At 43.6% G+C, this 11,519-nt stretch overlaps 1 protein-coding gene across 1 annotated transcript in view; it reads left to right on the top strand.

The window, feature by feature from the left end:
• The window catches only part of sypb (synaptophysin b), a gene marked incomplete at its 5' end in the record, with an annotated part of 14,123 nt that extends 3,656 nt beyond the window's left edge, over window positions 1-10,467 (top strand). The window contains 5 exons of the mRNA XM_080496406.1: window positions 6,691-6,815; window positions 6,922-7,120; window positions 7,220-7,411; window positions 7,501-7,824; window positions 10,382-10,467. Of these exons, the coding sequence (XP_080352532.1) occupies window positions 6,691-6,815; window positions 6,922-7,120; window positions 7,220-7,411; window positions 7,501-7,782 (798 nt within the window). The 3' untranslated portion in view covers window positions 7,783-7,824; window positions 10,382-10,467. The remainder of the gene's footprint in view (window positions 1-6,690; window positions 6,816-6,921; window positions 7,121-7,219; window positions 7,412-7,500; window positions 7,825-10,381) is intronic.
• Between the last annotated feature and the right edge of the window lie 1,052 nt (window positions 10,468-11,519).

Raw genomic sequence — 11,519 nt, 5'->3', positions numbered from 1 at the left:
AGAGGTGCTATGCGTACTGTTTTGCGAGGGTGTGAACAGATGGGTTCAAGCGGGGAGTGCCTCTCCTGTGGATGGGTCCCAGAATTCTCAGCTGCCCCCCCCCCCCCCCCCCCCCCCCCCACCCCTTTTTTTTTTTCTCCTCGCCCTGACAACACGGGCGTAACACGGCTCAGATGGAAACATGCGCGGCGAAGCGCGGGGCTGACAGGGGTCCCCGGCGCTGCAATGGGCTCTGCAGATACGCCTGGAGAGCCGTCGGGGAGGCATGAGCCTGCGCTGCATGACTCTGTAGTCCTTCCCTGGAGCAGCGTGAGTGTGCCAACACCTCATCGCTGCCTCCCCGGGTCTCGGCGAGCCAACCACCAATCAGCAGCCGCGCTCGGGAGGCCAGTGCATCATGAATCATCTGTCAGAGGGCCTGCGTGCCTCGACGTCAGGCGAGAGGAGGAGCCGCCGGGGCCGCTGCTGCTGCTGCTCTTTCTGGATTAATATGGGCATGCATTACCAACAACACAGTGGGTTTTTCTTTTCTTTTCTTTTCTTTTTTTTTTTTTAGGCGGGAGGAGAGCAGCTACTCAGATTACCGGATTCTTGAGCGGGTCTCAATGGAAACAGTGGGAAAAGGTGCACCTGGAGATGAAACGCCAACCTTTCAGTGTACTATGAAAGACAATCACAGCGGTTTTATTTCAAATGGGTTATTTGAAGGAATTAGACCAGTAGAAAAATTCCCGCTCGGGCGTAGCGATATTGCAAAAGCGCCATTTGTGTGACGAGCGTGTGATTAAAAGAGCGTCCTGCATGTGTGAGTCATGTCGCTGTACCCACTTCCCAAACCCACCCCACCCTACTCCAACCCAACACGACCCTCCCTCCCTCCCTCTCTCTCTCTCTCTCTCTCTCTCCCTCTCGCTCTCTCTCTGGGGAATAGTGCTGACAAAGCTGAGATCTGATGGATGTTGGGAGACATTGAGTTCCCAAATACAGCCGGTGGAGAGCTCGCGCCGCGGCCTTCCCGTCTCCGCCGCCGCGGCACGACACGGCACCGCCGTGCTGAATTTAATCTGCATCCAGATTCCTGCTCTGACTCATTCTCAACGAGCATGAAAAGGCTGTTTGCGAGAACATGAAGTAACGGCCTCTGTCGCTTTGGCGTGGTCTCTAATGTGTAATAAAGGCTGTTGATTTTGTTGCAGCTCGGAGGGCTTCTTGCTGTACAGACACTCCGTGTGGTTATTACCCCGGGGCCCCTGGCGAAGCCTGACACAGCTTGTGTTTATTTCTGCGCTTCTGTGCTTCTTGGCGTGTATATTTCTATGTAATCGGTCAGATTTTCACACACTGGTCTAGTGGCTGTTGTATGAGAGAAATCGAATTCGCACGAATGTCATATATGTCAAGTTTAAGATGTTCTACCCTTGAATTGACTTTGTTTTTCAGTATTTGGAATTATTATACCCTCTGATATGAATAGACATCCCAGCATTAATCAGGCTTTGCATAAAGTCGTGAATCGATTCCTGCACGCAGCGACCAAAACCAAAACAGGACAGACAGTGTGAGAACGGCAGTAGCAGACAGATCGGTTGTGTTTCAAAGTGAAGGATTGTGTATCTTCACAGCACAGAAGAGTTGACAGCCATCCAGCATACCAGGAGGGGTAGAAACCCGCCTCTGCCTCCTCGCTGTGTGAGATACTGCCAGGATTGTTACCATGGCACCTAACACTCAACGTGCCACCATTTCTTTCTTCCCTTTTTTTTTCTTTTTTTTAATTCTCAGTCTGGCCATCCCACTCCTTCCTCTCCATCACTCCTCCCTCCCCTGATTTATCGCGGTAACAAAGTAAAAGTGCAGCTCTTAATTGTGCTGCGGCGCCTCCCGCTTGGATTTGGGGGGGGTTTCAGCGAAGCTTGAAACAGGGGTTTGGGGAGAAGGCGACGCTAATGAGAGTCTCAATTTACTCCAGACTGAATTATCACTAAGATTATTCTTAAATCATGTATAAATTGTGCCCAGCCGTGCATGGTAATTGCAAAATGTGTTCTCTAGCGCAAGAATACAGTCGAGATTCATGATATTTTGTGGAAAGAGACAAACGTAGGGGAAATGTACTTCACTTATATAGAATGTTTTTACCACTTTTGCCATAATCAATGGGCTTTCTACTATTAATCACATTCATGCAGACATTTGATGGTGCTCTCACACTAAGTAACATGAGGTGCACTGTCTTGCCCAAATGCACTTCAGAACATGCACAAGCGGAATCAAGCCACCGATCATAGAACTGGAGGACAACCTGTTCCACTTCCTGTAATGCAGCTTCCTTAATTCTGTGTGCCTGCATCTTTAAGAGGCAAAGTGTAAAAATTACTATCCTTGGAGCCCGTTTAAACAAACAAACAAAAAAGTTGTGCACGTACACAACAAGCACATCAAACCGTGCGGAAAATCCGGTAATAATATGCTATGACTTTTGGTAATGATTCAACAAACTGTTTGCAAAACAATAGCAAAAGAAATGTGGAAAATTTCCCCTTCAAAGTGGATGAGAGTTTGATTTAAATGGAACCATGTACACAAAAAGGCACATCAAAACATGCAGAAAATGTGTGAATAGTTTGCTATGATTTTTTTTTTGTTAACAATTCCAACAATTCTGCCAAAATCACCAAAAACTTTGAATAATTTACCAGTGGATGTTGATGGGATTTTGGTGAAAAACACAAAAACTGAGGGGATGCTAGTCAGCAGTGAGCAACAGGCACAAGCTAAATTCCATCTGCAATGGTAGAGTATGAACTGTTACCCTTGTTTCATGGATGAATTGTTGTAAATCGTTCTACGGACCAGTCGGGACGAAGTGAGACAACATTTGACAATTGGTATATTAGTTTGTACATCAATTCATTTCATGAAGAGAAACTTCCTATAATCTCACTGTCTCAGCGTTATAGTAAACAAAAGAAATACTTGCATTATAATTCAGTTTGTTGGTACTCAGAATCAGGCTGTGGCGCCGCTTTAGTTTAGTTTACCTGCTTAAGTGGTTTTGAGATACGAATACTTTATTGAAGTTGTAAAAACTTCAACTCAGTAGTTTTTTTTGCATCGGATTGGGAATATCCAAGACAGCATAATGTCAGATTACGTGGTCTTTGGACAGGCAGCTCTTCTAAGATTTCTGTGACTCAAAATTACATAACGTCGCCTTGGAAGATGGAGTGAACGATCACTTTTTTTTTGCATCTCTTCATTCTTTCCCAACATCAAAACTATTTTTGAGCTCAATGGACTGGATGAGATCACTCATAAAAGATAATTCCCTTGTGTATCCATCAGTCCGTCTCTTGTGCGGCAGCTGCAAAGAGGGAGAAAAAAAACAAACAAGAGCAGAAAAGAAAGAGAGGCCCGCCTTCAGGGAAATGCCTAAATGTATATTGAATCTGAAGTGTGTGTGACAGGAAAAACGAGTGGCCGCATGGCTGAAAGCTAAACTGGATCATTCTGATCGTGGACCAGATTCCACATGGCTTCATTTAAGAGAGATTTTTTTTAAGCTGTTGGCTCAAAGGACAGAAATGGCTGCTTGCCGAAGGCTTCATTTCTACTCCGAGCCTATTTCAGAGCCTGTCGTTCATCGCTGTTACCTGAGCGAAGAGGTTTAACCAGTATTTCAGCTTCAGCGCGGGGCTCAGGTGGTAACCCGGGTCTCCCTTCGATCGCAAGTTCTGCAATTTGATCCTCGTTATGTCGTGTCCCCGGGGCGAGCACCACAAATGGAAACTCCGTTGTCGATGCGCGAATAGGAGCGAATTTCGTCTGACCGTAGGCGTCAGCGACCGACAGCTACGAACCAATTCACCCAACCTGGCCTGGGTGTCTCTCGATTGCTGAAGGGGTCGAGATGAAACTCTCACATGCAGTTACAATTTGCAAACTCCACCACAGAAGTCAACCTTCTGGGTGTGTCCTGTCCTCGTCCAGCGAGTCTCAAGGTCTAGTGGCTTATAACTGGATTAATTTTTGTCCTTTACTGATGTTGTTTTACTAAAATAAAAGGCAGCCGGTTGGAAAACTGCAAACTCCAATTGCACCGTTGGTGCTTACTGTGTCTGCTGCCTTTTTTGTTTTATACAAATATGGATGCTGTGGCATCAATCATTGATGCGAAGTATGAAATACACAAAAATAAAATCCGAGTTGACATCATTTGGTTTGCACAGACTTGGTTGTCTTTCTCCCCTCTCTTGTTACTTCGACGCGCCTGTGAGTTTTATTGCTGCAGAGATAAGCTCTTAGCCTGAAAATCTGGCCTCAGTTTTAGTTTCCTTCAAGAACGTCTCAGGAAGAGAACACAAAATCTGCAGCTGAGACACCAAATTTTGCTGTATCTGCCATGAAACGCCTTGAATAATACCAGGTCAGCAGGAACACCGATGCCTTATAGAGCCATAATAGTAAACCCGGGTGGCACCACAGGGCAGTGACACCAAACAGAATTAGGTGGATGGTACAGTGCATGTTTTCAGAATAACCATATTGCACAGCGTGAGGGAGTGTAGTTACACTGCAGTCGCTGCACATGCAGTAGATATCGATTAACTGGACAGCTGCTGCAGCATTTTTTTTTTTACTCTGTCTGCTTACGGTCCAACGCACAACATTAAAACACTCTCCTTCATGCTTATTCTTCTAAATTTGTGTTTTGTACGTGAGATGTTTCTGTTCCCAAGTGTTAGAATTATCTGTTCCAACTGAAGCGAAACTGTAGAGTACAGTCTGAAGCTTCACCACAGATGGCCACTGTGTGTGTGTGTGTGTGTGTGTGGTTTTTTTTTCTTCCTGTGCTTGAAATTTGGAATAACTGTGTTATTTATCAGCCTTCTCATCTTCTCCTCTCCCACATAATGCTGCCTCTTTCATCACATTGACAGTCATTTGCATGGATTATTAAAACCTGTTAATTAGTCTTTTGCCAACAACATAGAGAGGAGAGAGGAGAGAGAGAGAGAGAGAAGGTGTTTGAGATTCTGGAAGAGAACACCAGAACATAACAAAGAGCCCTGCGGCATCAGAGAAGGAGGAGTGGACTGACCACAGTGAGGCTCGCTGAGCATGTATCCAACAAACAAGCTCACATTAGCTGAAAGATTACTGTAAATAGTTTAGTGTGTTGATGCCGACGGCAGGTAAACTGTACTACAGTTAAGTAGGAAACCTTGTTGTGTGTGAGCTGTGGGTTGGGGGGGGGGGGGGGGGGGGGGGGGCGTGGCGGTCTTCCTGTGTGTGTGTGTGTGTTGTGGCTGGCTCTACAGTAGCTTGTAGATGAGTATTTGGTGACAGATGGTAGAGCACCTCAGTCAGATTAATAGCTGGATTTTCCATCCAATCGGATCTGGCCTGCAGCGTAGGGAGGGTGTGGTAAAAATAGTCTGACTCGTCTAATCTGCTCTATGTGTGTGTGTGTGTAAGAGACAGAGAGAGAGAGAGAGAGAGAGAGAGCGAGAGAGAGAGTGAGTCGTTTGTTGGATTTTGCGTGACTGAACCCTCTAAAGTAACAAGACAGGCGGAAAACCTCCGACCGCACGACGCTTGTTGTGACGTCGATATTTCGCCAAAAAAGAAGGGCTGCAAAAAAAAAAAAAAAAAAAAAACACTGCAAAGCAACATCAACATAAATGCACTGGTAACCACGGCAACAGGTGCAGCCCTCCGCCGTGTAACCTGGCGGTAACGCTGCATTCATTTGCACTCGGCGAATTTGCTGGCGGTCGGTCGTGATCGGTGGATCGCCGCCGGTCTGCCTGACAGCGTGCAGGTGGTGATGCTGCGGCCGTCGCTGGAAATCAGTCGTCTTTGTTTACTTTGCGCACATCATCACAACAGGGGCACAACAGAGCCATTTTCTTACCCCCCTCGTCTGACTACTAGAAGTCTGAGTCATAATTAACCTTCAAAATGAAGCTAACACAGCATATAAACTTTAAGTTGTTTATATATATACATATATATATATATATATATATATATATATATATATACATTTTAAAATTTGAACACACATTATATATATATTATGTGTATTTATACGTGTATATAGGTGTGTATATGTGCAAATATATGTGTATTTTCAATGTGTATATATTACTTTGCTTTTTAGAATTGTATTTTTCGTTATCAGCTTTTTAAGAGCTCGGTTCACCAGATGACGTAGTAGGATGCATACTGCTGTTGCCAAAATAAAAGTCCGAGTGACAGGCAGTTCTGCAGTGGGTGTGGAAGAAACGCCCTTCTGTCAGAAACATAAGCTCTGGGCCGGGTTTGGAAATTCAACCATTCTTTTTTTTTTGTTTGATGCAGAATTGTGAACGTGCAGCATGATTCATCAGATATCCCGCCATGGAAGGGATTTCATGCCAACGGTAGAAGTTGGCGCAGATACGAAGATTGATAGACCTGCATTAGATTGTGCATGAACGGAATTAGTTTCGTTGACAGTGATGTGTTCCACAGGTTGAAAAGCCGGGAGCGATCTGTCCTGACAGAATCTGAATCATTTGTAAAAGAAGTACCATCTGAATTAAACTTGTCATGTCTTCAATTTGTCACCAAATGACTGAGACACGTCAAAAAGGTCACTGGATTAAACTTTTCTTCTTTTTCCCCCCTCTCCCTCCAATGCAGATCTTTGCAATCTTCGCCTTCTCCACATGTGGCAGTTACAGCGGCATGTTCAAGTTGGGCGTGGAGTGTAAAAACCGGTCGGAAAGCAACCTAGCCATAGAAGTACAATTTGATTATCCGTTCAGGTGGGTTTCATCGTCACCGTGGTGTTATTGTCCGTAAAGAAATAAATAGAGAAATAAACAAACACCTTTTACCGATGAGCGACCGTCACATTGTGGATGTTTTCAGGCTCCACCAGGTTTACTTCGACGCCCCCACTTGTAAGGGAGAAAATGAAGAGCGTCTTTTCCTGGTCGGGGACTACTCCTCCTCGGCCGAGTTCTTCGTCACCATCGGTGTCTTTTCCTTCCTCTACTCGATGGCGGCCCTCTCCGTATACTGCTTCATCCTGGAGAAGTACCGCGAGAACAACAAGGGCGCTCAAATCGTAAGTCCGTCGACTCTCCAGGCACAATGACAACGTCTGGGAAAAGTCGCAGGTTTGACTTGGACGTCCAACACTTTTTTGAAATTTGCTGCTCCTCAGGACTTTGTGGTGACGGCGGTGTTCTCCTTCATGTGGCTGGTGTCCTCGTGCGCTTGGGCTAAAGGCCTGTCGGACGTGAAAACGGCCACCGACCCGGAGCGGGTCATCACTCTAATCTCAGCCTGCGACGAACCGGAGAACCGCTGCCGCGAGGTGTACGACCCCAAGGTCTCCGGCCTCAACACCTCCGTGGTAGGTCCCCGGACGCGTCCGCCGCCTGCGAATCCCTTCGACAAGATGGCATAGCGATATAACCGTCTGTCCCCTTTTCGCTCCGCAAGGCTTTTGGCTTCATCAACCTGATCCTGTGGTTGGGGAACCTGTGGTTCGTCTTCAAAGAGACCGGCTGGATGGCCGCCTTCGCTGGAACATACGCCCCGTCACAGGAGAAGCAGCCCGCCCCCGACACCTTTGCCCAGGGAGGCTACGGACAGCAGGACCCCTACGCCGGCTCCCAGGGAGGCTACCAGCCCGAGTACGGCCAGCAGGGAGGCTACAACGAGGAAGGGGGCTACAGCCAGGGCTATGAGCAGCAGCCCACCTCCTACTCCAATCAAATGTGAGCCTTCTCAGCCACCCCAAAAAAAAAAAACAGCTGGAGAATGGTAAGTGAATCACGCTTCTTAACAAGACACCAAATAGGTTCCGCAACTAATTTTCTGCATGATGTTGCTCTTTTCTTTTGCCACGCCGCCCTTTTAGCACGTCGAGAAGTGTGTGTAGAGGTTTAGCTGCTGTCAGCTTTGTAAATAAGGAGTTATGAAATAAGTACATCCTGTAACGCAACTCCCTTGGTAGAAATGCAAACAGTGCTGATCTGAAGTGTCACAGCAACACGACGGTAATACCAGCGTGTTTACGGCCAGGCTCAGCTGAAGGGGGACAGTTAAAAGTGACAAAGGTTACTTTCCTAACGAATTGCGCCCTTTTTCATTCCCAGTGGCAAGTAATAAAGAAACTACTTTTATTATAAGAAACTGATAACTGTAATCAATGATTAATATTGTGGATCTTGCAAAACTGGCTGTCGTGCGGGTGTTGTGCAAACTGAACTTCGTAACTGTTGAAAAAGTTATGATGAGCACCAACTCTTACATATAGAGAGAAATTAATCATCCCGAGGCTTCATGTTCACGCCATCGCTGTAGGAGTTGCTGTTCAAATGATTCTCATCTGTCTTTTTGAAAACACATGATCTGAGCCTCTGCTAAACCCACAGCTGCACATTTTCATACAATTTAGACATTGTGCACATCAAGCGATCAAATTTAATTGTGAATCAAGGTGTGAAGAATAGTAATGCATGTACATTTTCTCACAAGATCAAAAATTACTCTGCGGTAAGGAGATGAATAGACAGCAAACAGACTCAAAGCATGTCGTACTACAGCTCCCCGTTTGCTCTCTGATCTCCTCCGACGACACCCTCACCACGTCTCTGTGCTTTTTGTGTTCGTCTTCCCCAGAGGAGTTGGAAATACTCGGTCAAAGAGCTTTTTGATGTAGTGCTGGGAGGCTGTGGATTACTCTACCTGACTGCTAAAACTATACCACAGTCCTGAAAGATTTAGAAAGGCCCAGAGCCTTCTGCATCCTTAGTTCAACTCCTGACTTTTTGATTTTAATCCATGTGAACCACTCAATCTGATGCTACACAGAAACTGATGATTAAAAAGGTGTATCATGGTGAATATTTTTGCCTGATCCTTTAGCTATCCGTGACTGAGTTAAAAAAAAATAAAAAAATCTCCAAGCCTTTGTTGTATGGTGAGAAAAATGTATTTTCTTCATAGATAACAAGTGACATTAGCAATGAAACTGGTAATTTAAAGAGTTACAATCCTCAAAATAGTTAAATTTTTTTGGTTAAAACCATTTTTAATAGTTTGTTTTTTTGAAAGTCAATTTTGTCCTTAATGACTATAGAGTGTTCCTTTAAAATGATAATATTATACTTCAATCATTTAAAATAAAAGAGTTGTTAATATTGTTCACGTTTGTTGTCTGATTAAGGGAATGCTATGTCAACATAAAATAATCCCAAGCCAAGCTGTTTGTTTTGCGTCATGTGTTTGTCATGAGCTCTTCTCCATGGTGTCGGTACCAAACTGGAAAACATTACATGTTCTAAAGTTCTGATAAACTATATATTCACAGATTGGGACATGACTGTCTGCTGCCGTTTATTGCAGTAATGCATCAAAGTGCTTATTAATACCGGTACAGTGTGTTTATCGTAACGGAGTTCGGTTTGAATAACTCACTAACTTTGTGACAGCTTTTCCATTATTTACGTTCATTTAACCATGTTTTATAAAACGGGTCTCAGTGCAACTGAAAACAGTTTATATATCTTCATCTTTATTTTTAATGTCTTTATAGCACGTTGCGCTACAAAGTGTATGACAGGTGCCCTTTCAATAGATTTAATTTGATTTGATTAAACATGTAGCCATGAATATGAACATGGACACCCAAACGACTGTTAAGATTACACCGAACGTTACATTTAAAAAAAAAAACATGCTATTGTCTGCTTTAAAAAAAATGTATTAAGAAAAAGAAGAAATTAATATGAATTTGTTTTGTAAACGTAAGTAAAACTATTTATTGATTCAATTCCACTTACATTGAAAGAATTTTAATTGAAATCCCCTTATTAATTAAGTCCTTTTTTGTGGAATCGCATTGTTTTATTAATACTTTATAGCTCAAACTGATTTTTATACATATTTCCATCAAGTTTATTTTAGTTTAGTTTAGTTTAGTTTAACAGGGATGTCCAACATCGGTCCTCGAGGGCGCCGGTCCTGCAGGGTTTAGCTCCTCCCAGTTGCAACACACCTGATGAGGGGCTTCGTTATTGGGCTTTTTCCACCTTGGTGATGACATCATCATTAGATTCAGGTGCGCTGAAGCAGGGAGGGAGCTAAAACATACAGGACCCCCCTGGTGTAGAATATATGAACGTGTACGAAACAAAAGAAGACACGGTTTGACGATTTTCACGAAGTTTTTCATGTTGTTTCTTTGTCTTTATGGTCAGTTGTTACGGAGACACGATGCTCCAGCAGGTTGTGTGGTTGTTTTGAATTGGATATTTATATTTTCATTTTTAGTTAATACACCCCTTCCCTCTTTGTCTCTGTTCTTTCTTCCCAGGGTGACCTTGTGATTTTGGAGTGTGGCCTCTCGACCACCACCTGCATTTCCACACTCCTCTGTTTGTCTGTTTGTGTATCTGTGAGTTGACCAGCGGAGGGAGGGACGCATGCAGGGCAGACACCGGCGGGTTGGGGAGGGCGTCACCTCTGGGAGAGCAGGATGTTGATGGGGTTGGGCGGGGCGGGGCGGGGCGGGCGGGGTGGGAGAGATAAACGTGTGGGGTTAAAATGGGTCTTTTGCTGTAACATGATGTTTATTCTCGTGATGTATTTAACTGTAGAAGACAACAGAGGATTGTCTGTTTGGTTATACGAGAAAAACTTGAATACAAATACCAAAACATTCATTGACGAACATTTAAGAGAAATCTTGTAATGGAAAAGACTTACATTTATGGAGGAAAAAAAAAAAAAAAGTTGTAGTAATATTTAACTTGGGAGAATGTATTTGTCTGTGCTGTGTAAATATCAACATGCTGATATATATGATTATATGTACACAGTTGAATAATTGTGCACTCCATATTAGTTGTTATACAACAAATGTAGAGCACAGAGTTATTCAATTGGATTTATTTTGGTTCTGTTTAGGAGCTCACATAGTTTAGCCTTTGCCCTTCAGTTCCCTTAAACCACTCATAACATAATCACGACTTTGTTTACCCATTCCATCCTTTTTATTTCTCATGAAGTTATTTTTCTTATATTTGATCAGCATTATTGGCAGGATTTTAAGAATCGGGGCAGAGGCTAGAGAAAATGTGAAGGCAGGTATAAGAAAGGATAACAGAAGAGACTGAATCTACAGATATATATATAAATATACATATATAAGTGAGCTAAGAAAGAGTGATATATAGTCATAGTAGTGGTAACAGTTGGTTGTAAGTAGGCTGTTTTAACCTTATGTTTTTATATCTATATTTTTCCATCAAAAATCACTGTCAAGAGAGGATGAATTCTTGTGATATACTGAATATTAAAAATCCTGACGTATAAAATCAAAACCTGCATAGGGATAAGAAAATTAGTAAGCATGGTAGCATCCCATATTTGCTGTGCTGTTTCAGAAACTGCTATAGTGCTATCAGTATGGAAATTGTGAATCGGGGCAGTGAACAATGATTTTTAGCGAC

This window comes from Blennius ocellaris (assembly GCF_963422515.1).
Source record: "Blennius ocellaris genome assembly, chromosome: 5".
Lineage (NCBI taxonomy): Eukaryota > Metazoa > Chordata > Actinopteri > Blenniiformes > Blenniidae > Blennius > Blennius ocellaris.
The sequence above is the reverse complement of the archived record's forward strand: the minus strand, read 5'-3'. Positions and strand labels throughout refer to the sequence as shown.